This window comes from Schistocerca americana, chromosome 3, assembly GCF_021461395.2.
Source record: "Schistocerca americana isolate TAMUIC-IGC-003095 chromosome 3, iqSchAmer2.1, whole genome shotgun sequence".
Taxonomy (NCBI): Eukaryota; Metazoa; Arthropoda; class Insecta; order Orthoptera; family Acrididae; genus Schistocerca; species Schistocerca americana.
The window spans coordinates 761,674,712-761,697,948 of NC_060121.1; the positions used below are offsets into that span (position 1 = coordinate 761,674,712).

A 23,237-nucleotide genomic window follows, 5' to 3' on the forward strand; every position below is an offset into this window, starting at 1 on the left:
TGTCCAGTAGCCTTACAAACTGGGTCCATCCCTATTATTTACATACAGTGTATGCCAGAAATACTGAGAAAGACTTTTAGAGGTTGTAGAAGTTACCTTGAGGAAGATCTCGAGAACAGGAACCAGATTGTGGAAACGTCATCCAACGGCGCTACACAGCTTAGAACTTACAGGCCCCGGCACCTGCCATTAGGCTACTCCTTTGGCGGCCAACGTGACTTTGTATGCTAACGGACCATGGGCGCTACGTCTTTCAATGTTGTTTGTTATTCAGTGATCGCAACTTATTGGCACGATCACGTGGAACCATCTGGAAAATCTCAACAGTTTCTCCATATACAAAAGACAAAAATAAACTGCAGCTGGAAAGCCGTTTCCAAAACAGACATTCACCAAGGCAGCAGGGCAACACAATAATAGGAGACTAGGCCTGTCTACACTGCAGATGGCTCCATCTTCTCCATTGTCGATCGTGCCAATCAGTGGAGATCACTGAATAACAAACGACACTGCGAGACGTTTGCCAAAGTTCCGTCAGCATACAAAATCACATTTGCTGCCGAACGTGTGGCCTTGTGGCAGACGCCAGCAACTATAACTGCGACACCACATAGTATCGTTGTACGGCGTTTCCAGACATGGGCTACTATCTTCCATTTGTGCCTCAAGAGACTGAATACAGCTGCTTGAAGTTTATCGCAACATTTCTCGAATACCCTGTATATGAATAATCTACTACTTTACACAGATTTGGTAGTTTTTGCAGATGAGACCAAGTGTTACAATTAATATCTTTCGTAGAATTAATAAGTGGTTCTCTGTAAACGAACTCTGGATTCAGTTCTGTGCTGTAAGTAGAATAACATCGCAAGTTAAAATATACAACATTTTAATGACTCAGTGAATTCAGTAGAATTATTGTGGTGTGCATACAGATGGAATCCTGAACTGGATGAAACGTGTTAAAGAGATTATCCAACAACTATATTCAGTAACTTCTGTTATTTGCATAATGTCTCGTGTTGGAAGCATATAAATAATTTTAAGTAACTGAGTCAGCAATTTTGCACCCTTTATGGTATTACGGCATAATGTTATGAGGTATCTGATGTCTTAGGAAGAAATCACTGATTGCATCAAAACGAGCAGAGACAGCAATATGTTGTGAAGTCGTGTGATGGAGACAAAAGAGGAGTCATTCTAGCGTCGAGGAGCAGGTGGAATGGAAATGGGTGAATCCTCTAATGTAGACGATTTTGTTTCAGAAAACTTCGGCAGATGAAGATACGCTCTTTGCCATGGACAGTGGCGTTTTGGACATAATCAAGAACCCGAAAGCGGTGTGTCCCCCTAAAATTGTCAGCTTCGACTTGCAAACCGACAAGGTCAAAAACGTGACAATAATAGAGAATGCTGCCTGCAACACTATTTACACCTTAATTCGGGTGAGTTTCAAAGATAAATGGTAATCCGTTATTTTTATCGATATAATAAGTTGTTCAAGAGCACACGCTGCATTTTCACGAGTCCAAATTAAGCCATTTTCCCTAGGTACCAGTAACTTTAGTTAAGGAGATCGGCTTATCAGAATCTTGTCAGGTTGAGTCCTTTTTTTAATATCGCTTGAAATTCCTATCGTCAAAAACTTCTCTTTCCAAACATGACTGCCTTTTACTTTTCCTATAAATTAATAACTGTATTTACACTATTTTTTACTTAATAGTTATCTACCCTCTCCGCTGGTGGGGAGGCTTGCTTGCCTCAGCGATACAGATAGCCGTAACGAAAGTGGAACCACAACGGAGGGGTATCTGTTGAGAGGCCAGACAAACGTGTGGTTCTTGAAGAGGCGCACCAGCCTTTTCAGTAGTTGCAGGGGCAACAATCTGCATGATCGACTGATCTCGCCATGTAACATCAACCAAAATGGCCATGATGTGCTAGTACTGCGAACGGCTGTAAGCAAGAGGAAACTACAGCCTTAATTTTTTCCGAGGGCATGCAGCTTTACTGTACGGTTAAATGACGATGGCGCCCTCTTGGGTTAAATATTCCGGAGGTAAAATAGCCCCCCATTCGGATATCAGGGTGGGGCTACTCATGAGGGCGTCGTTATCAGGAGAAACAAAACTTCTGTTCTACGTATCGGAACGTGGAATATCAGATCCCTTAATCGGGCAGGTAGGTTAGAAAATTTAAAATGGGAAACGGATAGGTTTAAGTAAGATAAGAGGGAATTAGTGAAGTTCATTGGCAGGAGGAACAAGAGTTCTAGTTAGGTGAATACAGGGTTATAAGTAAAAAATCAAATAAGAGTAATGCAGGAGTAGGTTTAATAATGAATAAAAAATAGGAACGCGGATAAGCAACTACGAACAGCATAGTGAACGCATTAGCGTAACCAAGATAGACACGAAGCCCACACCTACCACAGTAGTACAAGTTTATATGTGAACTAGCTCCGAAGACGTCGAAAAGATTGAAGAAATATAAGGATAAAAGAAATTATTCAGATATTGAAGAGAGTCGAAAATTTAATAGTCATGGAGGACTGGAATTCGATTGTAGGAAAAGGAAGATAAGGAAAGGTAGTAGGTGAATATGGAATGGTCTTTAAGTGTGAAACAGGAAGCCGCCTGGTAGAATTTTGCAAAAGCTTAACTTAATCATAGCTAACACTCGGTTTCAGAATCATGAAAGACGGTTATACACGTGGAAGAGGACTGGAGATACTGGAAGGTTTCAGATAGATTATATAATGATAAGACAGAGATTTAGGGACCAGGTTTTAAATTGTAAGGCATTTCCAGGTGCAGATGTAGACTCTGACCAAAATCAGTTATGTACTGTAGATTAAAACTGAAAAAAACTGCAAAAAGGTGGGAATTTAAGGAGATGGGACCTGGATAAATTGAAAGAACCAGAGTTTGTAGAGTGTTTCAGGGAGAGCATTAGGGAACGATTGACAAATACGGAGGAAAGAAATTAAGTAGAAGAAGAATGGGTAGCTTTGAGAGATGAAATAGTGAAGGCAGCAGAGGCTCAAGTAGGTAAAAAGACGAGGGTAGTAGAAATCCTTGGGAAATAGAAGAGATATAGAATTTAATTGATGAAAGGGGAAAATATAAAAATGCAGTACATGAAACAGGCAAAAAGGAGTACAAACGTCTCAAAAATGAGATCGACAGGAAGTGCAAAATGGCTGAGGACAAATATAAGGATATAGAGGCATATATCACTAGGGGTAAGATAGATAATGACTACAGGAATATTAAATAGACCTCTCCGGAGAACAGAGAACCACTTTTATGAATATCAATAGTTTAGATGGTAAACTAGTTCTAAGCAAAGAATGGAAAGCAGAAAGGTGGAAGGAGTATGTAGAGGGTCTATACAAGGGCGATGTACTGGAGGGCAATATTATGAAAATGGAAGAGGTCGTAGATGAAGATGAAGTGGGAGATGTGATATTGCTTGAAGAGTCTGACAGAGCACTGAAAGACCTAAGCTGAACCAATGCCCCAGGAGTAGACAACATTCCAGTAGTGTTACTGATACCCATGGGAGAGCCAGCCACGACAAAACGTTTCCATCTGGTGAGCAATATGTATGAGACTTGTGAAATACCTTCAGACTCCAACAAGAAAATAATAAATCCAATTCCAAACAAAGCAGGTGTTGTCAGTTGTGAAAATTACCGAACTATCTGTTTAATAAGTCACGGCTACAAAATACAAACACGAATTCTTTACCTACGATTGGGAAACTGTTAGATGGCGACCACGGGAAAGATTAGTCTGGATTCCCATAGAAATAATAGAACATGCAAGGCATTACTGGCCGAACGCCTTATCTTAGAAGATAGGTTAAAGAAAGGTAAACCTACGTTTCTAGCATTTTTAGACTTGGAGAAAGCTTTTGACAATGTTGGCTGGAATACTCTCTTTCAAATTCTGAGGGTGGCACGGAGAGCTGCATCAAACCAGTCTCTGGAGTGAAGACCACAACAACAGTTATGGGCCAGTATCGATTATTGTATTACGTAATTTACCATTTCAATATAACAATTTAATGAAAGTATTACAAGTGATCCTTATGAGACAATGGTGGTGATGTGATGTGAGTATTCCTGACTTTGAATATCATATCATGCTGGTTTCTGGTGACTAATGACGGGGAATGATATGTGGGAAGTGTTGGACAAGATGTTGTATGGAAAAGGGTGTGGGATCTCTCTGTGGGAAAGAATTGAGAGACGAGATGTGGATGTTACGAGGTGTATGGAAGCCATCTGGCACAACCATGGCTGCCTTGGATTTAGTGGCGTGAGTCAGAAAGAATAAATCTGTTCTAGAGTTCGTGCACGAGACAGGACAACAGCAACACAGGAGAAAAAAAGAAATCCTTAACAATGAACTGTACAGTGAAAGGGGGAATTTCTGAGCATTGAAGAGGTGGAGATCGATTTTAAAGAGCCGTGCAAAATATTAGAAGGGAACCGGGATTACAGAGGAGAATCGTATCTGATAGTTTTGGTAATAGCGAAAGTTATAATTTGAGTCTGTTGTCTCAAGTAGATATATAGGAGTCTCAAGTAGATACAGGTCTGGCTAATGCTCAACAGCTTTTCAATAGGAAACGAGTTCCTTCAGAGAAATTTTTGCAAGCCTAATTATGTAACAAACACAAAATTATGAACTTCTCCTAACAAGGTTCATGTGGTAGAAGAAGTAAGTTTATTGTGCAAGAATTTTGTGGAGGATCATGTTAAGAGTGGGTGGGGACGGATGCAGTAATAATAGTGATCAGTTCTACAGTACAGATAGTGAACATTTAAAGATGACTTCAGCAGTGAGCCCCACAGATGCTGAGCTGTTTCTAATTATTTTGAGACCTTTGTGAACTGAGTCAGCAGCCGGAACATAGACTTTCTGTCTGTGCTATTGGCTGCTGGCGCTTTTCAAGTAACGGCGTATACATTTCATATTAGGAAGTGGAAATGAAAATGAAAATTTTCTATGTTCATACTAGAATCTCTAAGAGGGACACTACCACTAATGGGAGTGTACTTGAAAAACAAATTTAATATTATTCTAACTTAATCAGATAATCTGCAGCCTGCAGATCATGTAGATAGGAATTGTATTTCAAAATGATATTTGACCACTGAAATCAGAGACGAAATAGTGAATGGAGCATAGGATAAAATACACGAAAAGAAGGTCTAAAAGACGCCCATGGATAACACAGCAAATACTGAATTTAATTGACGAAAACAGAAAATATAAAAATGCAGCACATGAAGCAAACGAAAGGGAGTAAAGAAGTATGAAAAGTGGTCGAAAGATGGCTAAACTCTAATAACTAGAAGATAAAAGCAAAACAGTAGAGTCACGTATAACGGGGCAAAATATAGGCACCGCCTATACGATGATTAAAGAGACGTTCGTAGAAAAGAGACGCAACTATACCGAGGGCTCAGACGGAACTAAATGTTGTAGAAAGGAAAGCATTTTATATCCGCCTCATATCGGTAACTATCATTTATACCAAGAGCTCAGACGGAACTAAATGTGTAGAAGGGTAAGCATTTTATATCCGCCTCATATCGGTAACTATCATTTATTACTGTAGAGGAAGACAGAGATTGGAATACGTCAATCAAATAATTGAGGACGTAGGTTGCAAAAAAAAAAAAAAAAAAAAAAAAAAACACACACACATTTATTTTGTTGCCCAAATATCAAAACTTGTCTGTCCCATTTAGAGACTTATTGCCGTATATGACTCCCATAGTGCCGTGTGATCTATGTCGGCTACATTCCATTACTGAGGTGTGCCAGCCGTGGTGGTCTAGCGGTTCTAGACGCTCAGTCCGGAGCCGCGCGACTGCTACGGTCGCAGGTTCGAATCCTGCCTCGGGCATGGATGTGTGTGATGTCCTTAGGTTAGTTAGGTTTAAGTAGTTCTAAGTTCTAGGGGACTGATGACCATAGATGTTAAGTCCCATAGTGCTCACAGCCATTTGAACCATTTTTTACTGAGGTGTGACGCGACAATTTGATTTTCCTTTGCTTGAAAATCCTCTTTGCCTCATGCACTGATCAGCCAGAACATTATGACCACCAACCTACTATCGATATAAATCCGTCCAGACGATAGCAGCGTCACCAGGTGAGGAATGACTGCTAGTCAGACACACGCACGGTGTATGTAGTTTCAGTGAACGTACTGTCCGGATGTAGAATGGGGAAGGCGCGCGATCTATCGGACTCTGATTGAGGGCAGATTGTGATGGCCAGGAATCTCTGCACGTGCATATCGCAAACTGGTTGACTTATCGGTTGTTCGAGGAGTGCTGTGATGAGTGTCTTCAACAACTGACGAAACCAAAATGAAATCACGCCCAGACGTGGTGGAGTTGGGTGGTTACCCCTCATTACAGATGTCGGACGTTGTAGGGTGGGCAGACTACTGGTAAAACAGGACCGGCGGCGAACTGTGGTGGAACTATGATCAGACTTTAATGCTGGACAGAGTACAAATATGTATGAACGCACAGTGCAACCGACATTTCTAGCGATGAAACTCTGCAGCCGACGACCCACGCATGTAACAATGTTAACACCACAACATCGGCAACAAAGACTGAAATTGTCACTTGAGCATCGGCACTGGACTTTAGCGTAGTGGCAGAGTGTTGCATGGTCTGATGAATCCGGATACTTTCATCACGCCGATGGTAGGGTGCGAATCCGCCGCCTTCGAGGGGAATAGCTCCTTGACACCTGAAATGGGGGACGGAGACAAGCTGGAAGAGGCTCCATTATGCTCTTAGGAACATTAACGTTGGCATCCATGGTTTTGGTGAAGCTTGTGCAATGCACCTTGACAGCCAAGGAGTATCGTACAGTGGTTGCAAATCACATACACCATTCATAACATTCATGTTTCCCGACGGCAGTGGCGTTTTTGACCACGTCAGAAGGCCATGAGCGGGATGGAGTGGTTCGTTGTATTTGATGTGTTTGCTTCCAAATTCGTCAGCTCTGAATCCGATCAAACACATCTTGGAAGTGATTGAACTTGGCATCAGATCTCATCGAACACCTCCCAGGGAGTTACGGGAGTTAGGTGACATGTGTGTACAGGTTTCGTGCAAATTCCCTCCACCGACCTACGAAGGCCTCTTTGCTTTCATCACACGACGCGTCGCAGCTGTTATTCGTGCCAAAGGTGCAAATAGGGGCTAATTGGTAGGTGGTTATAATGTTCTGCTAATCAATGTTCATCGATAGTGGTCAGCTCTTTGGATGCGACTAGAGAGTATGATGGAGGGGACCAGATGCTCTGGAGTGCTCGCTTGGTGAGCGACTAGTCGAGAGTTAAATAAGGTTCCATTGCGTTCGTTTTGAGGGCGTGAGCTCTGCTGCACTCGGAGGGGTAGTTGTGCACTTGTTACGGACTCGAGTGCCGAACGGATGGAGCACGCCCGTACTGCCGTGGTGTTTTGAAGCGCGCCGCGAGAGGCTTCTTTGCCTTGCCCACAACGGACGGAAATTTCTACTGCATCCCCTGGGAGGAGCCATGGCTGTTGCGATGCAGCTGTGCGATGGGGAATTCTCTTCCGGAGCGTGGACATCCTCTGGATATCAGTAGATTTCTCCGCTTGTTATGCAGTTTCCTTCGTTTAATGGTGAGCTCTGATAAATTTCTTAGAGAATTTGTTATTGTTACGGGGAAACCTACTAACCTTGTCGCTCTCTCATCGTGTACCACCGTGAAAGTCTTTTTTTTTTTTTTTTTTGTTTTTTAAGGAAGAGTTTAATGTAATTACCCGGGATGTGATAAAATTTGTCCTGGTGCTTGTAAAGTAATTAAAGTCTGCTGCGCAAGGACAAGTTTGGTGAAAAATTCTCATAGTCGTTAAATAATTACCTAATTGTTTAAGACATTTGTCGGAGCCGTTGATACATTTAAATGGTTGTTTCGATTCGGTTTCTTAATCAGCACGATAGTTTCTAAGGACCAAGTAGTTAAATGTAGTTACTTTGTGGAATTTTGAACGTGTTGTGTGTGTCATTTGATCTGAGCCTGTGCTCAAATTTCCTTCAGGTGTTCCAGGGAACTTGATAACTACACTCGCAAATCCTAGAGCTTGTACCGATAGCTGATGAGCGTTACGTACGTCAAGGCTTACTGGTCCCATGTCACAGATACACGTAACGCGGTGCCACTAGCTACTCCCGCTGCTTCTGGGTGTGATGTATGAGTCTGTGGTTACTGTGGTTCTTGAGACAAAGTGCAACCTTAAAGATGTGTGTAATTCAATTCCTTAAGTGTCGCAAAAAGTAATTCATTTAATAGGATGCTCTGTAAGCCTTTAATTGGTTTTTAACTGTGTTGATGTTGTGCAGTTTTACTTCGGTCATTTGTAAATGTTGTCTCTCGCAGTAATTTTCTGGAGTTTAAAATTATTTGAGCGTTTCAAGGTTGAATGTGAAGTTGCGGTTCAAATTTCGTCTGTAATACTTGCTTGTTTAAGTGTATCGCGGATGTGATCTATTAACAGTGTTACTGATATCCTTTGTATCCTCTAGAAAATTATATCTGTAATATATGTGTTTTAAAGTATAATAAATTTATTAGCTAATCCAGCCTCTCACCATTATCTACCTCTTGGCTACTGCATGCCCAATTACCTTTGTACTAAATTTTGTTGATACTCATAATATTTCAAGTCATAATCCATTCCATACTACAGATCGCCCAAGTCCTTTGCTGTCTCAGACAGAATTTCAGTGTTATCGGCAAACAACAGAGTTTTTATTTATTCTCCGTGAACTTTAATTCGCTCTCAACATTCGCCTGGTCTCCTTTGCTACTTGTAAATGTACCGACTGAATAACATAGGGGACAAGCCATATCTCTGTCTCACTCCCTACTCGACTACTGCTTCCCTTCCACTCTTTACAACTGTAGTCTGGTTTCTGCACAAACTGTGTATGATCTTTCGACGCTATACTTTATCCACGCTACCTTCAGAATTTCAAAGAGTGTATTGCAGTGACCAGTACTGAAATCTTTTTCTAAGTCTACAAATACTATAAACATGGATTAATTTCTCTTAACTCATCTTCTAAGAGAAATTGTGGGGTTAGTATTGCCTCGAGTGTTCCAAGGTTTCTTCGAGACGGAAAATGATCTTCCTCGGTGTCAACGTCTACCAATTTTTCGAAATTTCCGTAAATAATTAGACTCAGTATATTGCAGCCATGAGTTATTACAGTTTACTAATGTCCATACCTTCCAGCAGTTATTTTCTTTGCAATTGGAATTATTACATTCTTCATGAAGTCTGAATGTATTTCGCCCATCTCATGTATCTTGCACAGCTGGTGGACTAGTTCTGCTATGGCTGACTCTCCCAAGGGTAAAAAAAGTCCTGAGGGAATTTCCTCTTCTTGTTTCGACTGAGACCTTCAGTGTTCAGTCCAGTTTCTCTCATAGTTTTATATCCTCTATCTCATCGTCAGCTTCTTCCTCTTACATTTCTACAACATTTCACTTGTAGAGTCTAAATATTCTTTCCAGCCCTCAGCTTACCATTCTTTTCTTAGAACTGGATTTCCATGTGAGCTCTTGATACAGCAAGGAAAGCATTTATAAAGAAAAGGGCATTGTTAAAATTCACTATATTAGAAAAACTTTTTGCTGACTCGACCGTATAGCGTAGCACGCAGCGAGCTGACTCGCGGGATAGGGAGGCGTGCCGTAACCGGATCGAATCCATGCGGAAGTTTAAGGGAACACGCCCCTGAATAGACTGCATTTTTTGCATTATCTTCAACCTTATAGTGCAACTGATCTATAAATGGCAGATATCTCAAAATACTTACACGCAGTTAGGGTCATTAGTCAAAGCATTTCCAAAAAATCATTGAGATATTCATTATATTTTGGCACTAACAACAATATTTATATTAGGTCAAAAACTTTGCATCCGCCGTTTTGCAATAGACGGGAGTAGTGGCAAGTATTGGTGCAAGTCGTAGGTCTTAAGTGTCATGAAGTATGCTTAGGCATTTGAGAACATAACGCCATCAAAATATCAATCGATTTTTGATTGCATCATAAAGTTATTCTCGACTGAATACGTATACTTATGAGACCAGTTCTCGTCATCTGCGGATGTTATAACTTTCCGCTTTGATATGAATAAATCTGCGCCTGAGGCTCATAAAGAACCGGGTAAAACGTATTATGAAACGCCTGTTAGTGACAGAACTTCGCAGAAAATGGTTTCCATGCTTCAAGAATGCTGATTTTGACGCTGAAGACCGGCGTGGTTGTGAAAGAGAGAAAGCTTTCGATGCCACTGCAACCGACGGGAATAATCACAGAAGATCGTTATCGAAAGCAATTGATGTGTTTGAGCCGAGCACCGAAAGACAAACGGCCGCACTACAGCGATAGACATGAAAAAATGATTTTGCAGCATGACAGTGCACGACCCCACGTCGAAACCCCGTCAAAACATACTTGGAAACTTTGAAATGGGAAGTTGCTGTATTCTCCAGATATTCCTCCCTCTGGCTGCCACTTTTCTCGATCTATGACACACGACCTAGCTGCAAAGCACTTGCAGTCACATAAAGAAGTGCAAAATTGGATCGATTGATGGCTCCCCTCAAAAGATGCCCTGTTTATACACAGCGGGATTCGTATGTGCCCAAAATCTACGAGAAACCAGTGGCCAACGATGGCCTGTACTTTGAATCGTAAATTGTTTTGTAAGTTTTTCACAACAAAGTCTCTAACTTCGAGAAAAAACGGCGGAAGCAAAGATGTTGACCCAGTAATAGCATAAAAACGGAACACTATTTCACAGGAGTATCACTTCCTTTGGAACCACTGACTGCACAGCTAGGGAAAACAGTCAGAGTACAGACAACATTCACCTAAGCGTTTCATGAATCCAGTTTCCTTCCCTGATGCTCAACTGTGCAAGAGACAAGTAATTTATTCTACTGCAAACAAAATATTTAAAAATGTAGCTCAAATATCACCGACATCATCATCATGTTATAAATTTTTCAGGAAATAGTAGGCAAGGAAGGTAGAGGAGGTCATTCTAAATATCTGTACCAATATTTGTGAGTTCGACTTTAATGATTTAGGAGGAAAGTGTACCTGAATGATGAAAATTAAAGTTTTCGGTAAATCGCAAAAGATTTACAGATTTATTAACTTATCACTATGCTCGTTTAGAACAATCCAGCATACTCCATTTGTCCTCCTGTTTCCTTATACTCTTTCTCTTCATCCTTTTCCTTATTCTTGACTCCTTGGTAGCAGCTTTTGCAGCTGTCTCTGCTTTGGTTACCTGCCTCTTATCAAAAGCAGTTAGAGCTGAAGCCATACTCCTTCCCCTCTGGATGTTCAATTTCTTCATAACATTGATCCTTGAAATTGTTATTACTGCATTCATTACATCAGTCTTCAGCACTGTCAGCTCAACAAATACATTTTTGGGTATTCTCCCCCATATACAGTTGCTGAAGCTTTCATTTGCATTCTGAAAGAGACCATGCATACATTTCCTAAGTAGATTTTTATTTGCCAGATCCCTACATATAGACCTAATTGCCTTCATTACAGCTAGTGGTAAGGAATGCTTGTGGGTATACTGTATGACGGTAGCATTGCTCAACCAGTAGTTGCACCATGAATCTTTCCCTTTTGGATACAAACCATGCCGTGGGGTTTCATCTGCTGACACTCTGTGGAACCATGTTGCCCAAACAGCTCACCTCATGTTCTCCAAATCTCCTAAATTTCTCCCGTCTGACAGTTTTTTTTTCCATTGAAGTCTTTACATAATTTTCTCAGCTGAGCTCCCATTCTTTTTTGTAGATGCCCAACACATTCAAGCTTTTCTATCAGAGTGTCCCCATATGGTCTGTCATTAACAACAGCAGTGTGTCCTTTATAGTCTCCATCCACAAGATAGCCTACATACCTCACACGACAACTGACCTCTGATCTTCCGAAAATGTTTAGAACTCCTGTCATTACCATGTTTCCACTTGGGCAATCAAAGTTCTTTACACAAACATGGGTGCCAATAAATTTACTTGAACAACTCTTCAGTGCTTTGTTAGACATTCATAATCTAGTACCTTACGAGTTTCAATAAATGTGGCAGTTATAATCCCATTCAGAGGAGTATGACCTCTCTTCTGTCAAGATCCATCAAATGCTGCTACAATGCCTGTATTCTCAGACAAGGGTACTGCTTCTTCTGATCCTCATTTCATTGAATGTTCACTTAAACCACAAAACAATTATGTATTATTTTATTGTATCTGTCAAACCTCAGTGGAGGTGGAGGCAAATCCATCACTGCACAAAAAGTCTGCGCAGCTCTCCTTCTGTCATAGTATCATTGTGCATATTACACGAGTTACAGGCAATCACTAACCGACTTGAAAGACCCTTTCTTGCTGAAATGTGCTCAGAAACGTCAATACTATCTGAAAATTGCAGTACCTACATTTCACAGCACTCTTCAAAAGTCTTGACAACATATTTAGCTTCACAATAACATTTCCGTCGTTATTGTTGCTCATAATACTATTAGGCTTCTTCTTATTACATTCAGAAAGCGAAGGCTTACGTCTAGAAGTACTGCCTGTAGACACAGTTGCCGCAGGCGACTTTTGAAGCAACTGATGTGTATTACTCGGCAGTGTTTCGAACTGGTTGCCGCGGAACTTTCGTTTGGGGCTAAATTTCTTTACTCTCGGCATTTGTACCACAGGAACCACACACACAGAAACAAAGCAACACCCAATAACTACAAAACCACACGCGTGTGAAATTCCGAAATCATATACTCTCAGCTCTTTGTTTACATTCTAACCATAGTCTTCTAGATATGCCTGTACTTTGGTTCCGTGAGTCAGTGCCTTCTAGAATACACCTGTGTTAACGATCCGTAACTAACGATGGAAAAAATGGAAGAAAACATCACGTATTCTGCCACACTTCAAACTGACAGATGGGCGTGGCCCCTATGCAACATTACCTTCAACCTTAATTTTAGAAAGAATGGAAAATTAAAAACTATACATGTTTGAAATCAGCATGAAATGCTCTTTTCTATAGACCAAGAAATTGTTTTTCAAATTTTTCACGAGCACGTCCCCTTAAAGACCGTCGCTCAGGCCAGCTTTAGTACTGTTTTTAAGCGCCTTCTCGCGCTCGTTTCGGTAAATGCTGCCATGGTCCCCTCAGGCAAAACGTTACACAAAAAGTTAAAATGCGATCCACGCAGAACAGAGTTTACACACTGTCGTTTTTCGTGAGTTGCACCTGTTTTTTCTTTCTTTCTGAGATGCGTAGCTCTTCCCTTCGCTTCTACACTACCCCTAAAAGCAGGATTATTTCTTCCGCCAGCTCTGCCTTTCCGATGATCTCTATCTCCGCCTTCACTGTCGTTGAATTCTTCTCTTAGAATCTGAGTTTGGTTTATTTATGTCTGAGGTTAAAAGCTACTGAACTTTCTTTTTGAAAGACTAAAGCGTCATTTGACTGTGTATTACCGTACTTATCTTCTGTACGGTCTACATTTCGGCATTTGTGCCATTATCATGTATAACAGTAAAAGTTCTCAGACCATTAACATGTCACGTAAGTTAACAGAAAAGAAGACGAATATAGTAATACTCAGTCAAATGGCGATTTATTCTTTAAAAACATGTTCTATGACAATGGCTCATAACCATCGAAAAGTTATTGAACTTTTTCAGTTAGTTTTTTTATTAACAACGCATAATTGGAGCGACTGAGTTACAGAATGTACTGACACGTGGCTTTGTACACAGGTGGAGCAGTGTGCAGATGGCAGATTAGTGGCCTACATCGCCGACACCGTAGGCTTCCAGCTGACGGTGACCGACCTCACCACTGGGGTCTCCAAACACCTGCAGAGTCAGTATTTCTACCCCAAACCGGGCTACTTTTTCACCAAGGCGGGTGGTCCTTCTACTTACCTTCCGTATGGTCTGTACGGGATATCAGGAGATGACAGATGCGATGGGAAACTGTACATGCAAGGTCACGCGACGAACATTCAAGTTGCCGTGAAGAAGGAGGCCATCCAGAACGCGAATGACGGTGACATTCTCGACACCATGACACAGGTACCTTTATATATATTAGAGAATCATTAGAAGTATAACAATACTCAGAATCTGTTGGGTGAAATCTTACATCAAAGTGGAAAGAAATATGCAATAAATGCTTTTTCTTTCATACTATTACGGTCTTGATGGGACCAGTGGTTCGCCTCCACAGTTGAGTGGTCAGCCTGGCACAATGCTATGCGAGAGGTCTTGGTTTGATTTCCGGCTGAGTATAAGAGCTCATCCTTTCGGGGACTGGGTGTTGTGTTGTCATCATCATATTATCCTCATCGACACGCAAGTCGCCGAAGTGGCATCAAACAACAGAACTTGCAACATGCCAATGTCTACCCAGCGGGGGCCTTAGCCACACGACATTTCTTTTCACACAAACAGTATGTCAGGACCTAAAACATGCAACTAACGTCCCTGCTGCTGCTCTGTCAAGTAGCGTGTGCACATGTACATCTATGTACTACGTATCCCCTCTATTTTGACCACCAGACGTTACTTATTGGCCAGAAGGACAGTAAAATAAATTATCAAACAAATACTGTTTCGCAACAAGGGGGGCAAACATGTACACAGAGACCGCACGCCGCTCTATAGTGCATGACGGAAAGCAAATACACTGAACAGCCGCAAAAATTGGTACACCTGCCTAATATCGCGTAGAGCGCCGACGAGCACGCAGAAATTGCGCAACACGACGTGGCATGGACTCGACTAGTGTCTGAAGTAGTGCTGGAGGGAATTGACACCATGAATCCTGCAGGGCTGTCCATAAACCCGTAACAGCACAAGAGGGTGGAGATCTCTTCTGAACAGCACGTTGCTCAATAATGTTAAAGTCTGGGGAGCTTGGTGGCCAGCGGAATTGTTTAAACTCACAAGAGGGTTCCTGAAGCCACTCTGTAACACTTCTGGAAGTGTGGAGTGTCGAATGGTCCTGCTGTAATTGCCCAAGTCCGTCGGAATTCACAATCGACAGAATGGATGCAGGTGATCAGACAGGATGCTTACATACGTCTCACCTGTCAGAGCCATATCTAAGCGTATCAGTGGTCGACATCACTCCAACTACACCCGCCCCACTCCATTATAGAGCCTCCACCTGTTTGAACAGTCCCCTGCTGACATGCAGGGCCCGTGGATTCATGAGGTTGTCTCCGTACCCATATACGCCCATCCACTCGATACAGTTTGAAACGGGACTCGTCCGACCATGCAACATACTTCCAGTCATCAACAGTCCAATGTCGGTGTTGACGGCCGCAGGAAAGGCGTAAAGCTTTGAGTCGTGGAGTCATCAAGGGTACACGAGCGGGCCTTCGGCCCTGAGAGCCCATATCGATGATGTTTCGTTCAGTGGTTCGCACGCTGACACTTGTTGATGGCCCTGAATTTAAATATTCATCAATTCGCGGAAGGGTTGCACTTTTGTCACGTTGAACGATTATCTTCAGTCGTCGTTGGTCCTGTTCTTGCAGGATCTTTTTCCAGCCGCAGCGATGTCAGAGGTTTGATGTTTTACAAGATATCTGATATTCACTGTACATTCGTGAAATGTTCGTACGAGAAAATTCCCACTCCATCGCTACCTCGGAGATGCTGTGCCCCATCGCTCGAGTGCCAATTACAACATCACCTTCAGACTCACTTAAATCTTGATAACCTGTCATTGTAGCAGGAGTAACAGAACTAAAAACTGCGCCACATACGTGTTGCCTTAAATCGGCGTTGCCGACCGCAGAGCTGTGTTCTGCCAGCTTTTTTAAAATCTCTATTCTTTATCTTTATATTATACATATGTAACCTACCACCTCACATGATTAGTGGGTCCTTAAGTGTTACAACATCATTACTCAAAAAATTGTTCGAATGGCTCTGAGCACTATGGGACGTACCATCTGAGGACATCAGACCCCTAGAACTTAGAACTACTTAAACCTAACTAACCTAAAGACATCACACACATCCATGCCCGAGGCAGGATTCGAACCTGCGACCGTAGCGGTCACGCGGTTCCAGACTGAAGCGCCTAGAAACGCTCGGCCATACCGGCTGGCCAACATCATTATTGTTAGCAGTTAATTACAGTAATTACAGGTGAGCTATAGTACAGTATAGTGCGTTACAATAGGCAATTTCTATTCTATTAGTACTCTACTTAGTTCTAATTGCTACTTATGACTAACCTCTACCGCCTGCAGCGTCACAGGTGTGTCAGTGGTTTGTATGAACCCACTGCACTGCCTTGCTCACAGAGCTAACCCCGACGAGCGTGCCCCTGACACTTGGCAGGCCACGGATGTCTTGAATCGCTGCAGGTTCCTATTTTTGTTTCCTATTTTCAAGTCCTACTAACTAAGATCCTGTCCAATGTCAAGTCCGGTGCCTGTTTGTTGTGCCCCAACCTCCTAGTCCTGCACGTGGTGGATTCCAACTGTGTTGTAAGTCGACCTATCCTCGCACAGGCTGTACTGGATCACGGTACTGGGACACATTTGTTTATTTGTTGCTATTCACGATCGTCCCTCAGATATTCTGATATTACTTTCCGTGATACCACGTTTGCTTTGTTCAGAGTACGAAATGTCTCCTCACGTCTCAGTAGGAAGTACGTGTCATTGTTTGGTAGTTGAAGTCGTAAAGCGGCAGCTACATCACTGAAAAGGGGGCACTCGTAAACCACATGGTCGGGAGTACCCTCTGATGCGCCACAGTCACACGCAGGCGTAGCCCTCCTCCCAAACCGACATAGATATGTCGGATAGCGCCCATGACCAGTGAGAAAGTGGAACAATCTCCCAGTTGGCTCAAAGTACTTGATTCATAACCTTTCTTTCACGTCTGGCAAAAGTTGAAATGTTCTAAGGCCTGTGTCATCAATGTCCCACGATTCCTGCCACAGCTCCTCACCTCTTCTCTTAATCGTACCCTTGTGCCCAACCCGAACACCCAGACTGTCCTCTGTTTTTTGAATGGTCCCTTCTTGGACCAGAACCATGCTGCTTGCTCTCTAATCCTACTGTCCAGAGGGCAGAGCCACATTATCATTAACAGGGCCCCATCTGGAGATGTTCTGTAGGCATCCACTGACCTTAATGTCATATTCCTCTACACCCTTCTCATTGACATGCGGGCACCGCCCTCGTGAGTCTGTGCGCCCAGACTTCCGAGCCGTAACCCACTATTGACGTTAATTTGCTGTTATGATATAGTTTTATCAAATTAGGGGGAATACTCTGCCCGTTTACACATCTCCGTATTTGAATACGAATACCTATACCAGTTTCTGCGGCGCTTCTGTGGTATTATTTTCTATTCAATTCGCTTATCGAGCGAGGGAGAAATGGCTGTCCGTAGACCTCTACACGTTCCCTGATTTATCTTATTTTCATGATTCCTATTTGAGATAAACGATTGTGGCATATAATACTTTCACTGTCTTCTTCAAACATATGATCTCTATATTTATTATGTATTTATTATACACAAACTGCATTCCGTTTTAAATTCCTTGGGCATTTCCGTTACACTTTCGTATGGAATACATCGTCCTGCTACCGAGTAACATGTCTCTGAATTCGCTTCAAGTCCGTTGTCATGCCTGCATGGTAAGGACTCTAAACACTGAAACAACACTCTAAAGTTGCTCGCACTGGTGTCTTGTATGCGTTTCTGTGTCCCACGAAGTAATTTAAAGAATGTAGTTGATGATGCTGCGAATGAGAATGTGGTATTTGAGTACTATGTTGACGTAAATATTGTCAATGCGGAATTTAGGGACACATGCAGTGTACAATCACTAACTTGGCATAGTTGGCACTTGTGACTTCAGTATTACGCGTTTGCTGTTGGATCGGCATGACTGCCTCACTGTCATGACTGAGGTACACCGCCAGAACTCAACAGACACTTTGGGCCAGAGCAGTTTTCCAACCAGTACGAGCACATGATATAATCGATTAGGTAATCTAAAAATAACTGGAATGTGTTTTGTCGTTTTCACCGTTACCGTTACATATATTGAAAATGGAAATAAATTCATAAATAAAAGTGTGGCTGTAGTGGAAGCCTGAGGCAGATTCTTTCGTCCGTTAATTGGGGCCAGAGTTTTAATCCAGCGTATTTGCTGCTTCACACGAGACTACTACCCCGTGAGTCAGAGCAAAGGTATCTTGTAAATCGGCAGATAGACCTTTAAACGTCTCTGGTCGTTTCTTTATCTGAAAAAATACGTAATTCCTTCGAACTGCTTTGTCGCCGCGTCCCACTTTACATTGCAAGAAATCTATCCTGAGATGTCTTGGAAATTGCTCTGTCCAAAGACTGCGTTCTATAACGAAAAAAGTAATTTGTTTTTCGACGTATACCACCACTGGATCAATGTACTTTGACCTACATTTTTTCTGTGAGAGTATAACAACATTGAAGGTCTTGTGCTTAAGACATAACTACGACCGTTATAATCGGTTCAACAGGCTCATGACGTTCTCAACCAATAAATTTCTTCATATTCAATATTAGGAGATAGTCCGATGGTTTCTAATATTATTTAATATTTTTACACCTGAATACAGAGAAACAACCTGTTACGGACCGTTGAGGAGGACACAGGCTACTTGCTGCATAAACACTAAATAATCGGAAAAGCGGAAGCGTGTAGGCAAAAATGGAATCTTACCAGCTCTAGAATAACATTCAGATGTAGCGCGTGAAAGAAAAAAATCTAATTTCACAGTTTGGATTTGGAAAGAGAGGAACAAGGACGGCAATGATGGAATCTGTAAAGAACATCACTCACTTAAGAACTTTAAATGAAACTCCATCAGATCAAAGGTCTCACACTGTAATTATTTCATGGTAGATTCATAAGCTTCACCTATTATAATACTGTTTTGTGTCATTGCAGTTATTTTTATGTTTCTCAGTACGTTGGCTTCGTTAGTACTGACCAACAATATGAACCGTAAATTCACCGCCATACAGCTTCTATTGCTCTCTTCTTTATTGAAATATATTGTTCATCATAAAGTTTACAATTAATTGCAAGGAAACTGGTGTTTATGTTTATCTCTTCCGCCAGAAACCTACAAATCGACTGTCGTACACCTCTGAATATCTCCTTTAGTTTCATTTGAGCCCTTTCCTTCACCAGTCTGTAATAACTTTTTACCATAGATAAAAGCCCTAGAAGCGGAAACTATTATTCTCCCTTGTGACAACCACTCTTTGTCAGTGAACGACATTCTCCTTTCAGACACATCCTTTCAGCCAGCGCATCATTCTACAGAGACTACAAAGGATTGTAGTAACCAACCTCGACCACGTGAACTTTTGTCACGGATGAAAAGTGTTTGCGCTGCGAATTTAAGGAAACCGTTTCGCTCTAAAGATACGACTATAGTACCTATGTATCGCATCCATCAATCGCCACGAAGCAATACTCTTACAGACATAAAAACAGTGACGGAGTAGACGTCAAACTAGTTGCTGGTCAAGCTATCGACCTTTCTTTGCCTATCTCTGTTTCTCTTCTGAATGGCAGCATGCAGCACCAACGTTTAGCACGTATACGTTTGTAAAGTTTCAGTTAGGTGGTTGTTATCATGAAGTTTCATTGTACGACTCGTATGACTGATATTCTTCTGAGGGTAGAGTAACTGTAAAAAGGTTTGTGGATAACAGGGAAACGACGACAGTTGATGAATACATTAGAATGAGCACGCAGTAGATTAAAGAGAAAGCTCATACTTGTACCTAACAATGTACACAAAAAACTGAGGAACATATGATGCTACGTGTGGACATCGACTATATTAGACTTCCCCGTTCTGTTGCGCGTATCGTGTCGAATCCTACACCACTGTCAAAAGGAGTGAAATAAAGTAAACAAGCGATTCGCAGCTTTCGTTTCCCACTCCTTCCCAAACCAGGCTTGCGCTACGCCTCTAATGACCTCACCGACGACAGAACGATAAATATTAATACATTCTGTTCATAAATTAGTTACAGAAAAGTAACATGTAATTGTGAAAAGGACAAACGACTTACAGAAATGTTTCATACAGATCTAAATACAGTATATCTTAGAGTCTTATTCCCGCCCAAGACTGTTAGTTTCCGAAGTTCCCATTAGGTGGTATGCACAGTTGAATCATGGTGTCTTATTGTGATGCACAGTGTGCGCAGTGTTGTTTATGCTTTCATGAATCCAGATCCACTACTACATTTCAGAGAAAATTCAGGACTAAATATCAGAAGACACCATGTGAAAGACAAACTGCTATTAATTGGCAGAATGGCCGGCCGAGGTGGTTCAAAAATGATTCAAATGGTTCTGAGCACTATGGGACTTAACTACTGAGGTCATCAGTCCTCTAGAACTACTTAAACCTCACTAACCTAAGGACATCACACACATCCATGCCCGAGGCAGGATTCGAACCTGCGATCGTAACAGTCGTGCGGTTCGGGACTGAAGCGCCTAGAACCGCTAGGCCACCGCGGCCGGCCAAGGTGCATGTCAGTGAGTTCTGTGAAACTGTACCGGCACTACTTTGTCGTATTGTACTGTACGTCTCTCAATAGCAAATAGGAACGAGTGGGTCTGTCGTTGTTTCATAGCACGTTTTCTCAAGTGACAACGGAAATGCGATACAACGGAGCCACCTGATGACTTCCTAGTAATCAGATTCGTCTTCCTTGCAGGAAATAAAGAATGTACGTGCAAATCAACAGCACAGCACTTGTAAACTTGTACGCAGTTTAGTCGTAAATAAGCTGGAAAACAGTAATGTTACACAAAATGGTAGACAAGTTTGTATTGTATTCTACTGTATGGAACTGGGGACCTAGAAAGGACGGAGAGGCTTCGTACCCAGTCTAGCCTGCAGTGGTACACAACCCCACAACAGGCTTACAGCAGTCGACTCACCCCGCCGCCGCCCCACATCATCGAACGCAAGGTTATTGCGCGTCAGTTTGGAACCGCGTGACCGCTACGGTCGCAGGTTCGAATCCTGCCTCGGGCATGGATGTGTGTGATGTCCTTAGGTTAGTTCGGATTAAGTAGTTCTTAGTTCTAGGGGACTGATGACCTCAGATATTAACTCCCATAGCGCTCAGAGCCATTTGAACCATTTTTCTGAGTGTTTAGGAGATAGGAATTCAGATCATCGGCAAGCAGAACATATACAACTGAAAAAAAAGAAAATTATTGAGACCACAAATTATTTTCAAATGTAAAATTCTCAAATGGTTCAAATGGCTCTGAGCACTACGGGACTTAACTGCTACGGTCATCGGTCCCCTAGAACTTAGAACTACTTAAACCTAACTAACCTAAGGACAGCACACAACACCCAGCCATCACGAGGCAGAGAAAATCTCTGACCCCGCCGGGAATCGAACCCGGGAACCCGGGCGCGGGAAGCGAGAACGCTACCGCACGACCACGAGATGCGGGCGTAAAATTCTCAATCTCGTCCTTGACTCCGAGTTGTAAACACGCAACGAATGTAACATATGCATTCCAAATATTTCGTAGTGACGAAATATGCGAAAGCACAAAGAGATAGAACACATACAGATAGCAGGTTTGTCGTGTGTAGCTTCTAGGAGCTTTCGTTCTGTTCCATTGTTTATACTGTATTACAATATGTCGTTATTTCGATTGAGGCGATCTGGGGCATCACACAAAGTGGTCCACTGTTTTCATTTCCTTATCTTTTCCATTGACGTCCGCAGCTCGTGGTCTTGCGGTAGCGCTCTCGCTTCCCGCGCAGGGGGTCCCGGGTTTGATTCCCAGTGGGTTATGGGTTTTTCCTGCCCTGAGATGACTGGGTGTTGTTGTGACGTCATCATCATTCATCCCTATTACGGTCGGAGGAAGGCAATGGCAAACCACCTTCACTAGGAGTTTACCTAGTACAGCGGTGCGGATCTCCCGCATCGTCCCCTACGCTCCTCGGAGTATGGGACACCATCATTTCCATTCACTTTTCTGAATCTTACTAGCTCTCCCTCTTTTGTCCTTTCCTCCATCCAACAGCCTTTTATTGTTTTCTTTCTTCTTTAAAATCTTAGATTTTTTTCTTGGTAACTTGCAAAACGTAGCTAACTCTGCAGTTTACTGCTGTACTCCGTTTCCCTGGTTCTCTCTAGGTGGCGCTGCCCGGGCGCCTGGCCGGCCCCAGCGGTCCCCTGGCGGCGGACTCCAGCGGCCAGCTGCTGTTCTTCCCCCAGCAGGACGCGCTGGCCGTCTACTGCTGGAACACCAGCAAGCCGCACCACCCGCACAACTTCCGGATGATCGCGCGAGACAGCGAGAGGCTGCAGTACTTCAGCCACATGAAGGTGGATCCCACTAGTATGCGACTATATCTAGGTACCAATCGCTTCACCAAATACCTCTCGAAGACTATCGACTATTCCGACTACAACTACCGACTTCTGTACATCAATCTGAGTGGAATTACGTGTTAGATAAAGGTATTATGTTGTTCAGCTGTGACTCCCTCTGGATTTGGTGATTCAACGAGAACCAAAGCATGGACAATTTGTGCTTTCACACATTTTTATGTGCAGGATACCGAAAATGAAGTAAATAAAAAGTATCAAGCAATAGAAAGCTTCCACAATGAGATTTTCACTCTGCAGCGAGTGTGCGCTGATATGAAACTTCCTGGCAGATTAAAACTGTGTCCCGGACCGAGACTCGAACTCGGGACCTTGGCCTTTCGCGGGCAAGTTCTGTACCATCTGAGCTACCCAAGCACGACTCTCGACCCGTCCTCACAGTTTCAATTTTGCCAGTACCTCGTCTCCTACTATCCAAACTTTACAGAAGCTCTTCTGCGAACCTTGCAGAACTGCCACTCCTGAAAGAAAGGATATTGCGGAGACATGGCCTAGCCACAGCCTGGGGGATGTTTCCAGAATAAGATTTTCACTCGCAGTGGAGTGTGTGCTGATACGCAACTCCCTGTCAGATTAAAACTGTGTACCGGACCGAGACTCAAATTCCGGACCTTTGCCTTT

General features: G+C 42.6%; 1 protein-coding gene across 1 annotated transcript in view; it reads left to right on the forward strand.

The window, feature by feature from the left end:
• LOC124606727 (protein yellow-like) overlaps positions 1 to 22,834 on the forward strand; it is a 33,430-nt gene extending 10,596 nt beyond the window's left edge. The window contains exons 4-6 of the mRNA XM_047138759.1: positions 1,266 to 1,445; positions 13,890 to 14,207; positions 22,362 to 22,834. Coding sequence (XP_046994715.1) covers positions 1,266 to 1,445; positions 13,890 to 14,207; positions 22,362 to 22,682 — 819 coding nt within the window. The 3' untranslated portion in view covers positions 22,683 to 22,834. The remainder of the gene's footprint in view (positions 1 to 1,265; positions 1,446 to 13,889; positions 14,208 to 22,361) is intronic.
• Positions 22,835 to 23,237: the final 403 nt, after the last annotated feature.